Source organism: Heptranchias perlo, chromosome 24, assembly GCF_035084215.1.
Source record: "Heptranchias perlo isolate sHepPer1 chromosome 24, sHepPer1.hap1, whole genome shotgun sequence".
Lineage (NCBI taxonomy): Eukaryota > Metazoa > Chordata > Chondrichthyes > Hexanchiformes > Hexanchidae > Heptranchias > Heptranchias perlo.
Genome location: NC_090348.1, coordinates 15777423 through 15800758, shown reverse-complemented (window position 1 = coordinate 15800758; position 23336 = coordinate 15777423). Strand labels below are relative to the sequence as shown.

Here is a 23336-nt window from a genome sequence, read left to right as displayed (position 1 = left end):
TAATCTATCCTTTGAGGTGCAGTGCCCAGAACCCACAACCTTCTGACTCAGGCGAGTACTACTGCTGACACAAGATATTTCTCCATTTCCGGTTGATCTTTCAGAACATTCTGGTTTCTCCTTCCTCGGTGCTCACCTACCCCAGATTTTTACCTTTGTTCTCCTAGTGGGAAAATGTACTTTCTTGCTGTAAATTTGTTATGCTTTCACAATCACTTAGACTATTGAGTGAGTGACCTTTTTCATATAATGAAGTTATATATTTTTTTGTATTTGAGTGTTAAATGATGGAAGCATCTGCATTGGAATAACTTGCAGCAATACAAATCATTCTTCTTTCTTGTCTTTCCTTGTAACCAAATGAGGTGTTGGATCTATATTCGACATATAGATTTAGTGTATAGTAAGACTCGATGAATGTAAGGCCAAATTAAAAGCGTTTTATATTAGTCACAGTTTTTTTTCAGTTCAAAATCCTCATGCAATTGGAGTATGAAAACCTGCAATTCCAGAATGTTTTATGCTTGTATCTGTAGAGAATTTTAATCACTGAAGAAAATGATTTATTCCTAATCAAATCTGTGTTCTGATGCTCTTTCTTAGAATCAAATAGATCAATTTATGATTGCATTTACTTGTATATTTTATTGAGAACAGGGTAAATGATTGCCCTTGCTGTTTGTAGGAACTGTGCTCTTTGAAAAGTGATATGTTGCACTGGAGAAGATTAGCTGTCTGTTTTGAAAGGCAGGAGCATGTGGGTGAAGTATCCCCCCTCGCTTTCTCCTCTCTCTCAAATAACAGATTAAATTGCATTAAATCTGGATGTACACTGCTTCTTTGCTGTCTGGCTTCTTGAATCATTAATTTGCTGGGTCTGCAAGATGCTCAACTTAATATAATTTACCAAGAAGTGTACAGTTGATGGAGTGGGCAGAAAAAATGGATTCTGAGGCGTCTTGACAAAATTCAGCTTGTTGTATTCCCCAAGGTGGATATTATTTAACATTCAGTAGACCGAGAGGACATACAGATCGGGGCTTGCTTAGCATTCACAAGTACAATAACCAGTCCTTGTAGAAAGTTGGATGAAATGGCAATGGTCACAGCATGTTGGTTTAATGCAATACTAGATTATGAGGAACACAGTAAAAGTTTAATATTTTTTAAGTTCAAGATAAAATGCTTGTTTTAAATCAACTCATTCAACATATAGTGGTATAGTATCTTGACTGTAAGGCACTAAATTCTTATACAATCTATGTACAAATTCCAGTCTTGACTCTCATTCAAGCTCATTGACTACATGGATGAGTTTTGCTAATGCCTGTACAACCTGTTAATTGGAATGCCTTATGCTGACATTACCATTATCTCAATGGTGAAAAAGGAGGGACCCTAATCTGTGCTGGAAAGCACATCTTTATACAGAACGGTTCAAAGCCAGTGATTTGTATCATTAACAAATAGTAAATTGCACTTTTAAAAAGAAACAGGAATTTTACTTGATAGATAAGGTGCTGAGTTGTGTTTTTGTCTAAGACGTTGGAAAGACTCCATCTGAACTACTGTGCATTTCTGGTTACCCACTAATAAGGATACAATTGCCCTTTGGCAGGCGCAGGAACAAGCAACCACAATTAGCTGAAGTATACAAACGTACAAAAAAAGGACTCTGGAATCTAAATTTGGAAATTTTGGGGGAAGAGGTGCATTTTAATCAATTGGAAGGAGTTAGAATCATAAGGAAGCTGAGACTGGAAATTTGATCATAGTTTATAGCTTGAGATTAAAGTCTAGCAACTCCTATCAGATTTATTTTTGCTTTTGACTATCCAAAATGAAAAATTATCAAAAGTGTGATCTTTAATCTTTTGCTGTGAGATCAGCCATTTATAAACAATTATGTTTGTAATAGATATTGTAAAATAAACAAACTGGATTATGACTGCCTAAAGGACATGATTTCAAAGTTCACTTTTATTACCTAATGCAGTATTTAAAGTGCTATTTGTATTGTTAAAATTGATGATTTGAAGAAACATTTCTTAACCAGATTTATTGAGAAGTATCCATTATATTAAGTATCGGTATGACCAAGGTTTGTTCATTATTTTAATGCTTTTTTTGTTTTAAATGCTGCTTCAACACTCAATGTAAATTTACCTGATCCTAAATTCTGCAAAAGCAGTTGGAGCAAGATTCTCCAGGATGCATGATCTCATTCTCTATTACTCATCTCATCCATGCGACTCACCGCTTGCACTCTTGATTTCCCCCCTCACCAGGCACATGCACGTTCCCTATCTCCATGGCTATGTGACATTGTGATTCTCTTCCTTCAGGCATTGTCCCTCTCCCCTCCAAAAGTACTGTCATCATCCTTTTTTTAAAACAAAAACAAAAACAAAACACTTCTTTGGCATATCTGCTCTCTAATTATTAAGCCATCTTTAAGATTCTTGAATGTGCTGTCATTTCCCAGCTCTATGCTCAGCTTTTTGAGCTCCCTTCTTTCCCCCTCCCCCCTCACCCCCACACACAGCACTGAAATGACCCGTGCCAAATTTTTGAAGGACGTCCTTTGTTCATGGTGCCTAATCCTTCTGGATCCATCTGTGGCATTCGACAGTTGATCATGCCATCCTGCTCAAATGCTTCTCTGTTGTCCAGCTCACTAGGACGACCCATGCCTGGTTCCATTCCTATCTATCTGCACTCAGCCAATGCATCTCCAGTAATAACTCCCCCCACCCCACTGGAATCTCCCAAGGATCTATCCATAAATCCCTGCTGGTCTTGATCTTTGTGCTTTGCCTTGATAGACATCATCCGCATGCACAAAGTTTAGCTTCTACGTGTGCTGATGACTCCCAACCTTACCCTCAACTGTCTTGGTGCTATCGTATTGCTTGTCTGATGTAAAATCTTGGATAAGCCAGAGCTTCCTCTTGCTCAACAACAGGAAGACTGAAGCTGTTGACTTTGGCCCCTGCCACAGACTCAATCCCCTTGCAATTTTCACTTCCATTTTGGAGCCCTTTGTCTTTCCAGCTCAGTTAGTTATTTTCATGTCCCTTTTGTTCTTTTAATGCCTTTTTACTACCTGACAGATTTTTGAATTTCACCCCTTAAATGCTTTTTTAAAAAAAACCTGTTCCAAGATTGTTACAGTTACTGCCTCTTTGACCAGAGTCAGCATATTTGACTCAATTTTTACCTATTCATTTGCTAATCCCCCTCCATGACCTTTATTCTCAGTTTTGTGGAGGAGCTTGCTTATCCTTTTCAGTTTACATTTTTGATGGGTTTTTTTGGCTGGCTAGATGTCTGTTGTAAATGGAAACCAATCTCTGTTTGAGAGGCTCTAAATCGAGCAGCTGAGATTTACCCCATGTGGACAGTGCACATGCTTCCAGTAGGGACATATCCTACCTGCCCAAGCTGAAGAGTCTAAAACTGCAACAACAAAAATCTATCTTTTCATCTTTACAGATGTTGACTGTGCTTCTGGCATTTGCAGTTTTTAATTTTCTTCTAACTGAACTGCAAGTGTGAAAGCTACACGCCATATCCGATGCCATCTCAAGCTGAAAGACACACAACCAAATATCACAGAACTTATGTAGGGATAGAAATTATACCAATTTCCCCTGATAAATGAATAGCCTTATTCATATGCTACCATGCATGCCTGATAATCAGGGTTACAAATAAGTCCAATTCTGTTTTTGTTACGCAGGATTCTTGAATTAAGTAATTTGGAGATCACATTCACTCATTTAATCTGTTTATGCTTAGTGAATAAGTCAAACTTTTTAATTGAATTCTCTGATTTTTACTGATGTTTTGGATCATGTTCATGATTCCATTTTAAAAAATTATTTAAAACTATGAATCCGTGTTGTTGCATTTGTTCTCTTTATGTGGCCTATTTGGAAACATTTCGGTTGCCTAAGCTTTTAAAACTTAGTGGTCCCAATACGGTCATAGCAGAAACATGGCCTGATAACCTTCCCCAACTGTGCACAAAATATAAACACACTACTTTAGTAAAGCCAGCCATTCTAAAACACAGTACAGGTACTCTAAAACAAATGTTTATGCTTAAGTTCTGCTGAACTGAAATCCAAAGTATGCATACATCCTGCTACTTCCAGTAGGCCATCTCAGAGCCTGTTAAACTGAACCAGACCCCTCAAGGTTATGGGAAAGTGATGCGTAATGTGCTATGGGTCTTGCAACAAAAGGACTAATGAGCAGGAAAGAGCCCTGGAATAATTGGAGGCACACTATTTGTGTCCCAATAGCAAACTGAGCACATAGCATATCTTTGCAAGACTTTAACAGGGAGAGTCTTGAAGCTGGTGTCTTGATCTTGAAATAGCACTAACAAGGTGTAGTTTTTATCAAAACTAACTGACATCTGGCAATCAGGTTCTGATGCATATCTGTCTTGTTAAATGCCTTATGTAAAGGATCTATATAGCAGAATCAACCAATCATGATTTGGCTGCTATGGTTTTGCCATCATACACGTGCTTGTCTAATTTTTTAAAAAAAAATTATGGTATAAAGCCATGCTTTGCCACACCTCTAAATCTTAAGCAGCGGAGAGAATTGTAAAGCAGATTCTGAAAGTGCTCGGAAGCTTTTCAGAAAGGGTGAAGTTTAAAAAGTTGTCAAGAACTTACAGTTCTGCAAAAAGTAGAGTCAATAATGCAGCAGCCAGTCTGCTAAAGGAAGAGGTTGTATGTTTGATGTTCCAAACTGCTGAAATTGTCAGGTGATATGTTGAATGTGATTTGTAAGCTTAACCTTGCTAATAGAAAAATGCTGGAAGCACTCCAAGTCAGTCAGCATTTATTTCAGATTTCGAGTGCCTGCAGTTTTTTTGCATTTTATTTAACCTTGCTAAGCTGTACTGCAATTTTGAGTAATTTGACAGACATTGAGTAAAGCTCTGTGATGCTGTCAGTCAGCAAAAACCTGCTAAGATTGAAATATAGCGGTAGATTCTTGCATCTCAATGCTTAACCATATGCATTACAATAGACGTTAATTGACTTATAGGGAGAGGTTAGACAGACTGGGACTTTTTTCCCTGGAGAGTAGGAGGTTTAGGGGTGATCTTATAGAAGTCTATAAAATAATGAGGGGCATAGATAAGGTAGATAGTCAAAATCTTCTCCCAAAGGTAGGGAGGGCATAGATTTAAGGTGAGAGGGGAGAGATACAAAAGGGTCCAGAGGGGCAATTTTTTCACTCAAAGGGTGGTGAGTGTCTGGAACGAGCTGCCAGAGGCAGTAGTAGAGGCGGGTACAATTTTGTCTTTTAAAAAGCATTTGGACAGTTACATGGGTAAGATGGGTATAGAGGGATATGGGCCAAGTGCAGGCAATTGGGACTAGCTTAGTGGTATAAACTGGGCGACATGGACATGTTGGGCCGAAGGGCCTGTTTCCATGTTGTAAACTTCTATGATTCTATAATAAAGTAGTGTTAGCTGATGCATCTGTATCTGCCTTCATCTCTACCTAAGTAGGAATGTTGCACATTTTGTATTGTGTTCCTATAATGGATTTGGGATGCAGTTTGGACTGGGTAATGTAAGACTGTTCGAAGGTGAGCTAGTTTGGCATCTTATAACCGTAAACCTGAATGGTAAATCTCCAACCTGCTGTGACAGTATAGAAAAGAGGAAAACATTTGTCAAATACCTTTTTTGATATTCCTTGCATGTATTATAGATTTACTATTCATTAATCTTACACCACCGTCCCCTGGCCCTAGGCATATATATACATCCTATTAGAATCTTCCTCCAATAAACTCTCCCCTTCAATAAAATGAAGTTGCTACCTGAAACAGTGATCATAAACCTGCAAGATTTTATTCTGAAATGAAATCTCTAGGAGTAGATTTATTTTGATATTTAGGAAGAATGGAGAAAGAAAGTAGTAATGTTGGCTAATAAGCTGATATAACTGGAATAGATTTTGACCATGTATGACTAGGAGGTACAAGGACAAGTGCATGAACTTGAGACTGGCTGATTGGGAGGCAAGGAAAAAGATATTTGGAGCCATCCTGGTGACTTTGTTTCTTGCAAGCACCCAACGTGCGTGTTTTTTCAATGCAAGAGAGAAGAGTGACTTGGGTGCCGTCCTCCTGTTTTTTTTTTATTGTGCTATGGGGGAACTTGAGGATATGTCTTCTGCTGCTTTTACCCTGTGTTATGCACCCTGTCTTGGCATGTGCATAAAGAAAACCCTTCTATCTGCCTGGAGGGCTGTTCTGCGGATGCTTTTATATGCAGGGAGGAAAAGTAGGTCAGGTATCATGGCTGGCTTTTGTGTGGTAAACTGCTTTGGGAGAGAGGTATGTGGCTGTTGGCTCGCAAAAAAAAAAAGCTGTGTGTTATATTTTTTTGAAAATCCTTTATTGAAAGCAATAATGTATGCAGATATTCAGAAACATGTAATGGCAAAATAAAATGTCTTCATCTAGAAGAGATACATATTTAAAAAATTGATTGGGGGTGGAGGGGGTGAAGGAGGTGAAGGAAGAGTAATGGAATTAAATACAGACATAATGAGTTGTAGTGGGATGTAACTACTTGTGTTTTTTGAGTCCAACCACTGCCAAAATGCTGGGGACAAACAATCCTGGAGTGATCCTTGAACAAATCAATGCTTGAGATTGTGGCCAAAGTTAGTATGTATTCCTGATCTCTCATTAGCTTGGCAAGTTCCTTACCATTCATTTTCATGTGCAAGTATCTGTTGGAGTGGTGGGAGGGGGATTCAGTAGTCAGACTTATGTATGTTGAAGGCACCAGTATGCTGATGTTTCATTTTTTAGTTTCATAACTTTTACCAGCGGATACTCCTTTAGGGTTATAATACTGGAAATCAGCTCATGTTGAGTATATAAAAGTTACCTGTAACAGTTAATCAACAAATAGCTACTCAGTAATTATGCAAAGGCTGCATTTAAAAAAAAATCTAATGATTTCTAGTATTTTTACTCTGTACCAATAACTCAGATACCCAACTAGTGTTAATTGTGCAAACCTTTTAGAATCATGAATAGCTTGTCTATAAATTTTCTGTCTTTTTGGTTAAATGAAATTATGCTTGTTCTAATGGTTTGTCTGTTTATGCTTTGGGAAGCTTGTGCTTTGCCTCACCAATTCGAAGCAAAGTTCAAAAGCAAATGCAAAAAGGTAATTATGGAGAGGTAATTTAGCTCCCGATTAGCTCTGGGTCACCAGCAAAGAAATTGTCCTTTTTGGAGTAGGAACCTGTCTGTTCAAGTGAGGATGTGTAGATGAGAATCTTAACTGTTGATTTAAAGATGAGTAAATCTGGATTATACTCCTGGACCATACTTGAAACACGACAAGTGGCTGAGATTCCATTGTCCTGTTTGCCATTTTTCATTACATCATATTTCTTACACTACTTGGCTAAACCTAATTAACCAAAAGAGTTGTTAACACTCGCATCCTTTTGTCATTCTAATATTCTGTTGGGTGTTTTTAATATTGCAGTATTGCTCAGTTGATTGATGCTTCCCACACCATTTTAAAGAGAGTCTCACCTGGTTGTTTTCCATATAAGTCAGTTCTTAGACTTGTTCCTTTTAAAATGTCATTGTGTGGTAGCAACTATCATCAATTCTTGAAGCTCATACCTTATTGACTGCTAAGAGTTTAGTATTTTTTTATTCATTCGTGGGATGTGGGCGTCGCTGGCGAGGCCGGCATTTATTGCCCATCCCTAATTGCCCTTGAGAAGGTGGTGGTGAGCCGCCGCCTTGAATCGCTGCAGTCAGTGTGGTGAAGGTTCTCCCACAGTGCTGTCAGGAAGGGAATTCCAGGATTTTGACCCAGCGACGATGAAGGAATGGCGACATATTTCCAAGTCGGGATGGTGTGTGACTTGGAGGGGAACGTGCAGATGGTGGTGTTCCCATGTACCTGCTGCTCTTGTCCTTCTAGGTGGTAGAGGTCGTGGGTTTGGGAGTTGCTGTCGAAGAAGCCTTGGCGAGTTGCTGCAGTGCATCCTGTGGATGGTGTACACTGCAGCCACTGTGTGCCGGTGGTGAAGGGAGTGAACATTTAGGGTGGTGGATGGGGTGCCATTCAAGCGGGCTGCTTTGTCCTGGATGGTGTCGAGCTTCTTGTGTTGCTGGAGATGCACTCATCCAGGCAAGTGGAGAGTATTCCATCATACTCCTGACTTGTGCCTTGTAGATGGTGGAAAGGCTTTGGGGAGTTGGGAGGTAAGTCGCTGCAGAATACCCAGCCTCTGACCTGCTCTTGCAGCCACAGTATTTATATGGCTGGTCCAGTTAAGTTTCTGGTCAATGGTGACCCCCAGGATGTTGATGGTGGAGGATTTGGCGATGGTAATGCCGTTGAATGTCAAGGGGAGGTGGTTAGACTCTCTCTTGTTGGAGATGGTCATTGTCTGGCACGAATGTTACTTGCCACTTATCAGCCCAAGCCTGGATGTTGTCCAGGTCTTGCTGCATGCCGGCACGGACTGCTTCGTTATTTGAGGGGTTGCGAATGGAACTGAACGCTGTGCAATCATCAGCAAACATCCCCATTTCTGACCTTTTTGATGGAAGGAAGGTCATTGATGAAGCAGCTGAAGATGGTTGTGCCTAGAACACTGCCCTGAGGAACTCCTGCAGCAATGCCCTGGGGCTGAGATGATTGGCCGCCAACAACCACGACCATCTTCCTTTGTGCTTGGTATGACTCCAGCCACTGGAGAGTTTTCCCCCTGATTCCCATTGACTTCAATTTTACTAGGACTCCGAGGTGCCACACTCGGTCAAATGCTGCCTTGATGTCAAGGGCAGTCACTCTTGCCTCACCTCTGGAATTCAGCTCTTTTGTCCATGTTTGAACCAAGGCTGTAATGAGGTCTGGAGCCGAGTGGTCCTGGCGGAACCCAAACTGAGCATCGGTGAGCAGGTTATTAGTGAGTAAGTGCCGCTTGATAGCACTGTCCATCAATTTTCCACATTGTCAGGTAGATGCCAGTATTGTAGCTGTACTGGAACAGCTTGGCTAGAGGCGCGGCTAGTTCTGGAGCACAGGTCTTCAGCACTACAGCCGGGATGTTGTCGTGGCCCATGGCCTTTGCTGTATCCAGTGCACTCAGCCGTTTCTTGATATCACGTGGAATGAATCGAATTGGCTGAAGACTGGCTTCTGTGATGGTGGGGATATCGGGAGGAGACAGAGATGGATCATCCACCCGGCACTTCTGGCTGAAGATGGTTGCAAACGCTTCAGCCTTGTGTTTTGCACTCACGTACTGGACTCCACCATCATTGAGGATGGGGATGTTTGCAGAGCCTCCTCCTCCTCCCCCCGTTAGTTGTTTAATTGTCCACCACCATTCACGACTGGATGTGGCAGGACTGCAGAGCTTTGATCTGATCCGTTGGTTGTGGAATCGCTTAGCTCTGTCTGTAGCATGTTGCTTCTGCTGTTTAGCATACACTTAGTCCTGAGTTGTAGCTTCACCAGGTTGGCACCTCATTTTTAGGTACACCTGGTGCTGCTCCTGGCATGCTCATCTACACTCCTCATTGAATCAGGGTTGATCCCCTGGCTTGTTGGTAATAGAGTGAGGAATATGCCAGGCCATGAGGTTACAGATTGTGCTGGAATACAATTCTGCTGCTGCTGATGGCCCACAGCGCCTCATGGATGCCCAGTTTTGAGCTGCAAAATCTGTTCTGAATCTATCCCATTTAGCACGGTGGTAATGCCACACAACACATTGGATGGTGTCCTCAGTGCGAAGACGGGACTTCGTCTCCACGAGGACTGTGCAGTGGTTGTTCCTACCAATACTGTCATGGACAGATGCATTTGCGACAGCCAGATTGGTGAGGACGGGGTCAAGTAAGTTTTTCCCTCGTGTTGGTTCGCTCACCACCTGCCGCAGGCCCAGTCTGGCAGCTATGTCCTTCACGACTCGGCAGCTTGGTCAGCTGTGGTGCTACCGAGCCACTCTTGGTGATGGACATTGAAGTCCCCCACCCAGAGTACATTCTGTGCCCTTGCTACCCTCAATGCTTCCTCCAAGTGATGTTCAACATGGAGGAGGACTGATTCATCAGCTGAGGGAGGGCGGTAGGTGGTAATCAGCAGGAGGTTTCCTTGCCCATGTTTGACCTGATGCCATGAGATTTCATGGGGTCCAGAGTCAATGTTGAGGACTCCCAGGGCCACTCCCTCCTGACTGTGTATCACTGTACTGCCACCTCTGGTCGGTCTGTCCTGCCGGTGGGACAGGACATACCCTGGGATGGTGATGGAAGAGTCAGGGACGTTGGCTGAAAGGTATGATTCTGTGAGTATGGCTATGTCAGGTTGTTGCTTGTCTCGTCTGTGGGACAGCTCCCCCAATTTTGGCACAAGTCCCCAGATGTTAGTGAGGAGGATTTTGCATGGTCGATTGGGCTTGTTTTACCTTTGTCGTGTCCGGTGCCTAGTGATCCGATGCCGGGTGGTCCATCCGCTTTTATTATTGTGACTTTTTTAGCGAGATGTTACAACTGAGTGGCTTGCTTGGCCATTTCAGAGGCAATAAGAATCAACCACATTGCTGTGGGTCTGGAGTCATATATAAGCCAGACCGGGTAAGGACGGCAGGTTTCCTTCCCTAAAGGACATTAGTGAACCAGATGGGTTTTTAAGATAATCCGGTAGTTTCATGGCCACCATTGCTGATACTAGTATTTTAATTCCAGATTTCATTTAATTAATTGAATTTAAATTCCCCAGCTGCCGTGGCGGGATTTGCACTCATGACTCCAGATTTAGTCCAGGCCTCTGGATTACTAGTCCAGTAACATAACCGTTGTGGGGAAAATGCTTGAGTCTATAATTAAGGATAGGATGACTGAACGCCTCAAATTTTCAGTTAATCAGAGAGAGCCAGCATGGATTTATGAAAAGTAGGTCGTGCCTGACCAACCTGATTTGAATTTTTTGAAGAGGTGACTAAAGTCGTGGACAGGGGAATGTCAATGGATGTTATTTATATGGACTTCCAGAAGGCATTTGATAAAGTCCCACATAAGAGACTGTTAGCTAAGATAGAAGCCCATGGAATCGAGGGAAAAGTACGGACTTGGTTAGGAAGTTGGCTGAGCGCAAGGCGACAGGGAATAGGGATAATGGGTAGGTACTCACATTGGCAGGATGTGACTAGTGGAGTCCTGCAGGGATCTGTCTTGGGGCCTCAATTATTCACAATGTTTATTAACTTAGATGAAGGCATAGAAAGTCTCAGATCTAAGTTTGCCGATGACACAAAGATTGGTGGCATTGTAAGCAGTGTAGATGAAAACATAAAATTACAAAGGGATATTGATAGATTAGGTGAATGGGCAAAACTGTGGCAAATGGAATTTAATGTAGACAAATGTGAGGTCATCCACTTTGGATCAAAAAAGGATAGAACAGGGTACTTTCTCAATGGTAAAAAGTTAAAAACAGTGGATGTCCAAAGGGACTTGGGTGTACAGGTACATAGATCATTGAAGTGTCATGAACAGGTGCAGAAAATAATCAAGAAGGCTAATGGAATGTTGGCCTTTATATCTAGAGGACTAGAGTACAAGGGGGCAGAAGTTATGCTGCAGCTATACAAAACCCTGGTTAGACCGCACCTGGAGTACTGAGAGCAGTTCTGGGCACCGCACCTTCGGAAGGACATATTGGCCTTGGAGGGAGTGCAGCGTAGGTTTACTAGACTGATACCCGGACTTCAGGGGTTAAGTTACGAGGAGAGATTACACAAATTGGGGTTGCATTCTCTGGAGTTTTGAAGGTTAAGGGGTGATCTGATCGAAGTTTATAAGATATTAAGGGGAACAGATAGGGTGGATAGAGAAAAAATATATCTGTTGGTTGGGGATTCTAGGAGTAGGGGGCACTGTCTAAAAATTAGAGCCAGACCTTTCAGGAGTGAGATTAGAAAACAATTCTACACACAAAGGGTGATAGGAGTTTGGAACTCTCTTCTGCAAATGGCAATTGATACTAGCTCAATTGCTGAATTTAAATGAGATAGATAGCTTTTTGGCAACCAAAGGTATTAAGGGATACGGGCCAAACGCAGGTACATGGAGTTAGATCACAGATCAGCCATGATCTTATCAAATGGTGGAGCAGGCACGAGGGACTGAGTGGCCGATTCCTGTTCCTATGTTCCTATAACCACTATGCTACCGTACCCCATTGAAGTACGAAGTGGCACTGCACATTGCTGTTTATCACAATACAGCACAAACTAATATCAAAGTCAAGCTTTTAGTGTGGATAGTGGAACTTCTTCAACACTGTCTATGCTTTGGAAATAACAGACACTCTGCCACTTGTCTAGAATCTTTTCAGAACCACTTCTTGTGTACGGTGATTGGGAATGGCATGTAGTTTGTGTTATGTAATTTGACACTCCAAAATTGATTTTCAGATATTTGGTCCTCTCTGCCCTTTTAACACAGTCTCGCTTGCTTTCACCCAGCACCAAGAATGTCTGTACACATACTTATCCAGCAGGGTTAACTGGATAGTGATTCAAAGTGAGACCTTTTTTTGTACTTGCTAGGTGTGGGATACTCGTGCATCCCATTTCAGGCAACTAGTGTCAACATTCAGCAATTCCAGGTCAGTTATATCACAGTCAGATGCCAGATGAAACTGCAGCTACTGTGTCACAACCAAATGTCTCAGCCCCAACCTCCAAAGAGCACCCCTACTGCAATAGTGACATTTTTTCCAATTTCTACACAGTGTAGCCTCTCTGCCAATTAATGCCAAATTAAAGACAGTTTTGTGCTGTCGGTCTATGCCTACTCAGAACTGATATAAGACTGCCCAAATTCAATTGATGTAGGATCCTTGCTGTCAACAGACAAGAAATTTTCATCCCATTACTCTGGCTGGACTTGAGCCCAGGTTCCAAAGGTGAAAGACCAGTATCGAAGCAATGCATCCAGTTTCCCCCACTGTTATTTAACGTTTTGTTTTCTCCCTGGCTGTAGCCATTGAAACCAATTGTCATAGCCACGGCTACATGTGAGACTATGATTGTCTAACTTGGTACAGACAATTAGTTGAATTTGGGACTCCCTTGGTCCATATGGTTCAGTAGCACATCAGGTAATGTGTATGCCCATTCAGCTGTTGGGGAGCTGACTTTTTAAAAGCACTAATTAATTTCAGGAGGGTTGTGAGAAGAGTTGTGGGAAAAGACCACAGGTGCTTGAAGACCATCCCATCCCATCCAGACAATAATGCAACCTTGTATACCACTGTCTTGCCTGTTAATCATGGTTTTTCCTGAATTGGCCACAGATCTTTTGCCTCTCCAGGAGATTACATGAAATTCCTCTAACTCAATCAAGTAAGCCTCCAGGCAACTGTGGTAGCCCGTAACTCCTCATGATTCCCAGCTACCTGGCAGCTTAACCCCTATAACAGGAAATGTTCTTCTCTTTCAGGAATTTGTCAAGTTTCATTCAGTGGGAAACATTTAAAACGGTGATCAGTAGAGTCCAGGAGAAATATAGCCCATCAAAAAACAAGAACAAACTAGCCAACCATGGATGAATAAAGAAATAAGGGCAACATTGAAACTGAAGAAAAAGGCATACACTAAGTACATAAACAACAAGGAGAGGATGATAAAAGGGAATATAGAAAGGTTGGGAAAGAACTTGTTTTAAAAAAAAAACTAATAGTGAAGCGTTCTACAGACACATCAATAACAAAAGAAAAATTAAGATATGGCCAGAAAGGGTTACAGAAGATAAACTCACAGGTAATGTCAGTGAAATGGCAGCAATATTAAATAATTACTTTGCCTCAGTATTTACCAGGGAGACTAACATGGTGAGCATGACATTAGAAGAGATTTAAAAAAAAAACATTTAAGATAGAAAGGGGGGATATAATTGATAAACTAATCAAACTTAGAGAGGACAAAACCGCTGGTCCTGTGTGTGTGTGTGTGTGTGTGTGTGTGAGAAAAAAATTCATAAGGAAAAGGAATAGTGCCTGAAGACTGGTGGACAGCTAATGTGATTGTATATTTAAAAAGGGAGATTGAACCAGTCCAGGGAACTATAGACCAATTAGCTTACCAGCGGTGGTAGGAAAGATAATGAAATCCTTACTCAAAGATGTAATAGAAAAACATCTAGAAACCGAAAATATAATTAAGAATAGTCAGCACAGATTTCAAAAGGGAAGGTCATGCTTGACCAACCTTATTGAATTCTTTGAAGAACCAGTGAAGGGTAGGCAAGGATAATGTAGATGTAATATATTTGGATTTTCAAAAGGCCTTCGATAAGGTACTGCATAGTAGACTCATGACTAAGGTCAGAGTGTGTGGAGTCAGGGGACAAGTCGCAGACTGGATAGCAAGCTGGCTACAAAACAAGAGTCCCAGCAGGCTGGGGCTCTTTTTTTTTCTCTAGAGATTATGAAAAGGTTTGATATGGTCAACGTCGAGAAGATATTTCCACTTGGGGAGACCAGAACCAGGGGCCATAAATATAAGATAATCACTAATAAAACCAACAGGGAATTCAGGAGAAATTTCTTTATCCAGAGAGTAGTTGGAATGTGGAACTCGCTACCACAAGGAGTAGTTAAGGTGACTAGTATAGATGCATTTAAAGGGAAGCTGGATAAACACATGAGGGTGAAAGGAATAGAAGGATATGCTGATAAGGTTGGATGAAGGTGGCTTGTGTGGAGCAATAACACTGGCATGGACCAGTTGGGCCAAATGGCCTATTTCTGTGCAGTACATTCTATGTAATTTTAAAGGACTGTAATGAATCCTTATCATTGTATGTTTCGGAAGTCTGTTTCAGAGGTCAGTGATCGACTGTGAAAAGAAATACTTCCTGGCATCTAACCTAACTGCCTGAAAGTTTTATATTTATCCCCTCTAATGATGTCATCCTTATCTGTCTCATAACGTATCTGTCCAGAATGTGTCTAATTCCTTGATCATTTTGGAAACCTCAATCATGTCACTTTTAAGTGCATTTCTCTAAACGAAATAACCCCTACTCAAAAAGCATATTCTCCTAAGTAAGAGGTCTGAAGTTGGATATCGTCCTGGTCGTTGTCTTTTTTGCACCTTCTTCAAAGCCTCAACATTCTTCCCATGAGGGGACCAAAAGTGGATACAGTACTTTAAAGTACTGATGTATCAAGAGCCTTATATATCCTAAAGTATCTAAAACCAACTTGTTATTTTCAGCTGTTTTACATTTATCCCTACTCTCTTTTAGACATAGCTTTTCTAGGTTGTGCATCAGTTATTCTTGCTCAACAGCATATACTCGAGTACCTTCCTAAATCTTGCTTAAGAGAGCATTTAGCCCTCCTGAAATTAAATTATTAGCAGCGTTACTTTGCTTCATCAACTGATGAGTAACCACTTGACTCAATGTGCTCTATCACTTTGCCATTACAACCTGCTATTTGATCAAGAAATACACAGATGCCAAATTTGAATCCTGTCACAAGAATCAGTCTCATTGCACTTGCAATTCAGATTTGGTATGAACTTCAAAAATACTTCTGTTCTGGGGAACTTGAGCTAGCATCGAGATGGGAATATTTCAGGTTCTCAATTTGTTGCAGTCACTGCATGACAGTAGTGCACTTTGGAGGAGGGAAAATCTTCCTCTTTATCCTCAGTGGTGCACTTGTTATTGGCCAGTCACTGAACACAGTTGGTAGTTGTGGTGTCCCAGCTGAAAAAGGATGGGGTAGGGGAGGGGGAAATAAGTGAAAGAAATTGTTCCTGCAGAGGAAGGCTGACTCTGCAGGTTAGAGGTTAAGGTTCACCCACCCTCTCTTTGTACAGTTGTAAGATATTTTCCAAAATATAGAAGCATTTACAAATTGACATTCTCTGTGCAACAGTGCTTCTGATTGAAGCATAACATTACTTTCCATTTCTGTCACACTTAAAAAGTTACCCCTCAAATACTGGATGTAAAGGGAGAGAAATGTATAGTAATATGACTCCAATTGATGTTACAGAAGCTTTATGGGAGACATATGTATTGAAACATCTATTGAAACTTTATCATATGTAGTTTTAATATCTCTGGTTCAACTATATAATGTGTTCACAATTCCTTTTTTTCTGTATAGAATTCGTCCACAACTGGCTAAAGAGAAGATTGAGGGATGCCACATTTGCACCTCTGTTATACCTGGAGAACCCCAGGTTGTTCTTGGAAAGGACAAAGCATTTACTTTTGACTTTGTTTATGACATGGAGACTCAGCAAGATGAGATCTATCTGAAGTGCGTAGAAAAGCTTATTGATGGTTGCTTGGAAGGTTACAATGCCACTGTTTTGGCATATGGTCAGGTGAGCATCATATTACCTTAGGTTTATTTTAAGGAGGATATTTGTACACAAGGTATTCTATAGTACTTAAACTTAAAGCCTGAGGTGTTCCTTTTTAATACAGATATTTTGTAGCTTGGTTGTGCAGTAAGCTAATAGAGAGGTAGGATGCTGCTTCATATCTGCATGCTCATCTTCGTCATTGGGTTATCAGGGAAAGATGCTGAGCAGAGATCCGACACTTTGTAGGAAGAAAGGCAAAATTGGAGGCATCCTGACCCGTTCTTGCACACCTGGCATCTATTTAAAGAATCAGAGTCTTGGAATAGAGTTGTTTGTTTGGCTGAGGATTAATATGTGGTTTTGGAGGGAGCGATGAGGGGAGGAAGAAAAATTAGAATTTTTGCTTTTTCATATGTCTTAAAGTAAAATCAACTTCAGGGGCACAAATAAAGTTTCAAATCTTTACTTTTTTGTGAAAGATTAAATATTTTGTTTATAGTAATTCTGTAATTTAACAAAAAAAAAAGTTTTTGGAGAAGAAAAAACACATCTTATCTCCTCACAGACTGGTTCTGGGAAGACATACACCATGGGGACTGGATTTGATGTCAACATCACTGAAATTGAGCATGGTATAATTCCGCGTGCTATCAAACACCTTTACTTTGGTATCGAGGAGCGAAAGCGTGCTGCTGTCGAATGTGGATTACCACCACCAGAGTTTAAAGTTAATGCACAGTTTCTTGAGGTGTGAATTTTAAAGTCATTATTTACGAGGGTCAGAATTGCTGTACTCAGTTGCATCTGTATTTAGCCAGGTTTTAACATGCCCCATTGATAGTTATGTCGTAAAGACTGTTCCCTGTATTACTAATTTTTGCCCTTTCACAGCTGCTAGTTTAATTAGCTGGGCAAAGCTGGAAAGTGTTCTGCATCATATAGAATTACCTCTGACACTATAGTTAACAGATGACTACTCGGCCTGCACTGCTAAACATTACTAGAATCATGGAATGGTTACGGCACAGAAGGAGGCCATTTGGCCTGTCGAGCCCGTACCGGCTCTCTGCAAGAGCAATCCAGCTAGCCCCACTCCCCCGCCCTTTCCCCATCGCCCTGCAATTTTTTTCCTTCAAGTACTTATCCAATTTCCTTTTCAAAGTTATGATTGAATCTGCCTCCACTACCCTTTCAGGCAGTGCATTCCAGATCATAACCACTCGCTGCGTTAAAGTTTTTCCTCATGTCGCCTTTGGTTCTTTTGCCAATTATCTTAAATCTATGTCCTCTGGTTCTTGACCCTTCTGTGAAGATGTACTCGGTATGTTTACTTAAACGTTAATGTTAAGTTTGTCATTAAAAACAGTAATGAAGGATTATAAATGAACTCAATACAAGTTTGTCTTCATGTATGCTTTTGAAATGTGAATAAATTGGGAAAAGTTAGGAGTTCTACTACAAATTTAGGTTTCCTTTTTTACTTTTATGCCATAAAACAGAATTTTAATGAGTATCCAGACCATAGGAAAAACAATTGATTTATTTTTTAAAAATCGAAAAACCCAGGTGAAGACTCAGTGTAGAATACCACCAAGGTTAAGACGACCAGGTAAATTGAGATAGAAGGGAAAATGGAGATGTAAGGAGCTCAGCAGTTTTAATGTCCTGGGGAAGAATGAGTAGGAGATGTTGTTGTGATGAGTCTTGATTTCAATACAAGAGGAGGCAAGGACAACAATGCATTTGGGAAGAGTGTATCGAAATTAGGATGAACAGGAGAATCCATTTCAAAAATAGTATAAACAAAATGAGGACAAAGGTTGCAACAGGGTTGGATACTAAAGCTGAGGGAAGGTTTATGTATTGGGTGACAAACTTTTTCTTTTCAGTACTGTGGAAATCCTTGTTTTCTCCAGTTTTCCTTTCATCTTGAGAGTTATGAGCTCTTTAAACTCAAGTTTAGCATCTCTCACATCTGACTTACTTCATCTTCTCTCACAATTTCATCAACTTTGAAGTTTTAGGTTTCTTAATACAATGGGCCTCCCCACCCTGCCCAGGGATAATGTCATTAAGTGTGATGTTTCCAAGTTTAAACAATCTTAAGAGGTCTGATGATGGATGCTCTTAAGGTTAAACAATATTCAGCAGAAAGCCTTACTCAGCAGAAAGCCTGTAAGCTGTTTTTCTTAGTTGTTCTGTAAAACCTTTTCCGCTTGTGGAATAAGCAAATTTTGACGTTAGTACATTGACTAATTTTTGTGATTTCTTCAAGCTTTATAATGAAGAGATTCTCGACCTGTTTGATTCAGTACGTGACCTTGAGGCAAGAAACAAAAAGTCAAACATTAAAATCCATGAAGATGCAAATGGTGGAATTTACACTGTAGGAGTAACAACACGTACCATAGGCTCAGAAGCTGAGGTAAGATTGGGAGTTAATAGCCAAAAGATGACAAAAAAAAATTTGGCTGGGAGGCAGTTTTTGTGTGGTTGGAGGAAATGTACCTTTTATAGGTTATGTGAACCAAATTTAGAAAATGCAAATTATTTACAAGACTTGAAACATTCCCATTGTTCAGACTGAGGTGCTAAACTGACTGGTTTAGATGAGTAACTAACAGAATATTATTTGACAACATGACAATAGGGAGCATTTACAATTTAATATGCATTACAGAATTGCCCTATAGTCCCAAACAAATCCACTTCTGGACCTCGTGCAGAGCCTTTTCCTCCGATGTTTTCATTGCAGTCCTCCATCCTTTTAAACTGATTCACTCAATGACAAAACCTACAAAAGTAACGACCAAATGATACAGAAGATGTATAAACTGTTGAAGAATTTAACATAAGTAACAGGTTTATTTTTTAGGACCGTAGCCATGTACTTTTTGTTCTATGTTTTGCATCTGACGAAAAATGGTTTAAGGTCATACCTTTTACTGAACAATCTATTGATTTTTGAGGTTTTGGAGTGCTTCTTGCATCTCATTCCTCAAGACTCCAGTTTAATTGAGCTTAAATTCTACTTCAAAATATTTCACACTCTCCAGCAGAGGTCACTGAAAAGCATTGGGGAACGGAAATTCTGACTTTTTTGCTTTGAGTTTAGGAACACTGAGGCCAATTGTAGTGCTCGACTGTTGTGCTGGCTGAAAATAGCAAACTCAGCACAATGTGTTGAATTTGGCGGTACAGGTCTGTATGACTCTGTACTTTCCCACATGGTGTATTTATTCAGTTGTTGAGAGCTGGCAAAAGTTAGTTGAATGAAGAAGCATTCATCCTACCCTACCAGGACAGTTTTACAGTTGTGAGTTGAGCAGATTGGAACTATACATTCGGAATGATCAATCACTTGACTAAATTTTGCAAGCATTATATAATGTGGAGGCCAGTGCAATAAACTTAGCTTAATCAGGACAGAATATATTAACGTGGCAGAAGGTGAAACCATTTGAGTTAGTGGTGTTCACTTAGCAAGACTGAGGGAAAAGCATTCTGCTACTTTGAATGAAGATTTGTTTCCTTTATTTCAGGAAGCTGTTCAGCTTTGCTTGCTTATTTTGTAATTCTTTGTAAGTTTTTAATTTAATTCTTAGGGCACCCAGTTTTCTATATGTATACATGGTCTTCAGTAATTACATGGTCTTCAGTAATCACATACCGTATCAAAATTGAAGAAACCACACAAATTCTAGGCTGTTTGGGAATGTACAATTTTTGAAAAAATATCTGAAATTTGGGTAGGATTTTCATAGCTCTTTGTAAATATCAAATGCAGGAGATTTCCTAATGGTGCTTGTAAACCAAATTAGTGGTAATTGTGGAAACCAGTAGAAAAAGTGGTTAAGAAATTACATTTAAATCATCTCTTGGAAAATAAAATAACCTTCATGATATTTTGAATATCATGCAGTCATTTTTTAAAATCCAATTACTTGTCAAAAGCAAGTACAGTCTAATGCTTGATAGTGGTGTTCCAAACAGAAACTGATCATTATTGTAGGTTTTCAATGTAGTTTTCTTCGTGAAATTCATTGTAATGAAATTTGAGCTTCACTTTATGCTAGGGATGGAGAAAATGTTTGTTAAAAGCAGCATTTGCAGTAAACTCAATTTTAGATTTTTGGGTTACTCATTTAATAGTTAAATGCTTTGAGTGGAGAATCCAATTTAATGAAATGTGAAGCAAATCACTCTAGTTTGTTGTAATTTTCTCAGGTGTTTAACTACACCATTTAAAAGGAACACCAAAAGATGAGATACAAGTGCTTTCCTGAGAACTGAGCTGAGGGGGTGTGTAAGGGCTCTATTCAGCTCCGATATTGATAGCTGTGGTCTCAACCAGGATAATAAGCCATGGATTTTAGATGAGGAAAGTCCTGGACGTGATTTTTAGAGCTCTGAAGAATCAATCTAACAAGGCACTGAATGGTGAGATATTTGGGTATTATGACTGGGAGGTCAAAAGTCAGAGACAAATGGATAACTGATAATATGGGGTGAAGAAGGTACAGGTGGGGTCAGGACAATGCTTGGATCAAGACCCTTTTCCCCAGTACAATGAAATGAGTTATGGCCCCATCTTGCTGTGGAATGAAATGGGGGAGATGAGCAGTAGAGCCCTCGGGGACCCCCACCATCATCCAGCGTCCGACCAGGCCCAAGAGTCAACAGAGTGCACAAACTAGTGCAATCCGACCCACCCTTGCGCAGTAATTCAAAAGGGATACCATGCATGAAATTGTACAACTTCAATAATTTGAGATTGATTGTAGAGGAGCAACAAATTTTAATATCTAGGATAAACATGTGACTACAGCATTTTCCTTCCTCAGCTGCTTTTGACATGGCTGATTGTGCTCCTGAAGTCTTGCCGTCGTTGCCCAGCTCCTGTCCTCACTTGTTTCCACCCCTGTCGTAGCCAGAGCATCTCAAGCAATGGCTTCTCATCATCTCCGCCCTGCACCATAACCTTTGGAGTCCCGCCCCCAAAGGATCCATCCTGGCCCCCTCTTCCTTATCAACATGCTGCCTCTTGGCAACATCATCTGCAGACATGGGGTCAGCTGCCACATGTATGCTGATGACATCCAGCTTTACCTCTTCACCACCTTTCTTGTCCTCTCTATTGCCTCTGCTGTCCAACTGCTTGTCTGGCATACAGTTTTGGTTGAGCCTGAATCTTCTCCAGCTAAACGTTGGGAGGATCAAAGCCCCTACCACAAACTCGGTACTTTTCCACGACTGTCGTCCTCCAATGGATTGTTGAGATGAACCAGGGTGTTCACAACCGTAGCATCCTAATCAATCCTGTGCTGAACTTCTGACCCCATATCCTCTTCATCACAAAGACTACCTGTTTTCTCCTCCATAACATCAGCTGCCTCCATCCCTACCTCGGCACTTTTTTGCTGCTGTAATCCTCATTCATGTCTTTATCACCAAGACTCAATTACTCCTATGCTAGTCTGGCCGGCCTCCAACCTTCTGTAAACTTCAGCTTCTCCAAAATTCTACTGTGCTGCCCATATCCTATCCTGCATGGTCATATCACCCATCAACCTTGTCCTTGCTGCCTTACATTGGCTCCTGTTCTAATTACCTCTTCCCATCCTGCCCCCGAATCCCTCTCTTCTCCCTAATATATACATCAAGCCTCCTCTTAAATGCATTAATGCTATCTACTTCTACTTCAACCACTTCATGTGGCATCAATCTAGACATTCTCTCCACTCTTGTATCAAGAAATTCCTCCTAAATTTTTTTTTAAACTGTTCGTGGCTCTTGTATTAAGGCACAACAAAGTCCGAGGCACACCAATTTTTCATGGGTGTGGCAGCTAACTGGCAGTAGTACGCATGTTACTTGCAATATCCATTCTGTGCTGTGATGTCGATATGACTTGGCATGCTCGAACCAATTAAGGGCTGCTTCAACATAGCAGTGGGAGAAATGGTAAAATGAAAGCATTGTTGAGATTGCAGCAAATTAGCTAAGAGGTTTAAAGAAGATTTTTTTTCTTACCTTCAAGTATGGTAAGTCACTGGACTGTTGATGTGGCTGAAGAGTTGGGCAAAAGTCTGCCAAGGTGTAGAGTTATTGGTAAGCTCAAGTAAGTGAATGAGGAGCAGTCAATTTCCACAAAAACAAGAAACGCTAATCAAGTGGTTTAATCAAATGATAATGCAAAACATCATCACCAGTGATGCTGTGCTTGTGAAAAAGGCAAAGCAGTTTGCCTAACATCTTAGTTTTGCTAAAGATCATCTCAGACCCAGCACTGCCTGGCTCCCAATTTGAAGAGCAGCGTGGCATTGTGCTTTGACCTACTTAGTTAAACCAGAATCGCTCTGAGCTCCTCAGATTTACGCATATACCATTCAGTTCTAATGTTCTTAAAGTTGATGAGTTTGGCCTATTTTACAGTATTTTTGGCCTTTTTTAAAAAAAAAACTTCTCTTCAAAGAAGATAAATACTTGGGTGTGGAAAATCAATAAACAATATCTTGCTCATGCTGCCACGTCACAAATGTGAGTTGCAAACTACAGTTTTCCAATACTCTGTGTAGGCTTTGCATCAGGGAATTTAAACAAGGTATTGTTGAGATCAAAGAGAAAGATTACTCTAGGGCTGTCTAATGCCTCACAATGAGCCACACTCAGCCCATTGATGAAGGCAAATTTCAAGCATGTCCACTAAGCACCAACTTGCATGCACTCATGGAGGCAGGAGAAGTGTTGGGTAACACTGAAGCCCATGTAGATTATTCAGCGTGCATAGAATAAGTGGGCCGTCAGAAAATTATCCCGCAAGTGAAGCAAGTCCTCTTTCTCTTCTTGTGAATAAGGATGTAGATGACGTTGACTTTGGTACATATGTAAATGTGGGCGACT

At 40.7% G+C, this 23336-nt stretch overlaps 1 protein-coding gene across 7 annotated transcripts in view; it reads left to right on the top strand.

Annotated features, from left to right (window-relative positions):
• Window positions 1-23336, top strand: part of kif21a (kinesin family member 21A) — a 139374-nt gene that overhangs the window by 11592 nt on the left and 104446 nt on the right. For all 7 annotated transcript variants that reach the window (XM_068004806.1, XM_068004807.1, XM_068004810.1 and 4 more), the window contains exons 2-4: window positions 16229-16451; window positions 16999-17181; window positions 18709-18858. In XM_068004806.1, the coding sequence (XP_067860907.1) occupies window positions 16229-16451; window positions 16999-17181; window positions 18709-18858 (556 nt within the window). The remainder of the gene's footprint in view (window positions 1-16228; window positions 16452-16998; window positions 17182-18708; window positions 18859-23336) is intronic.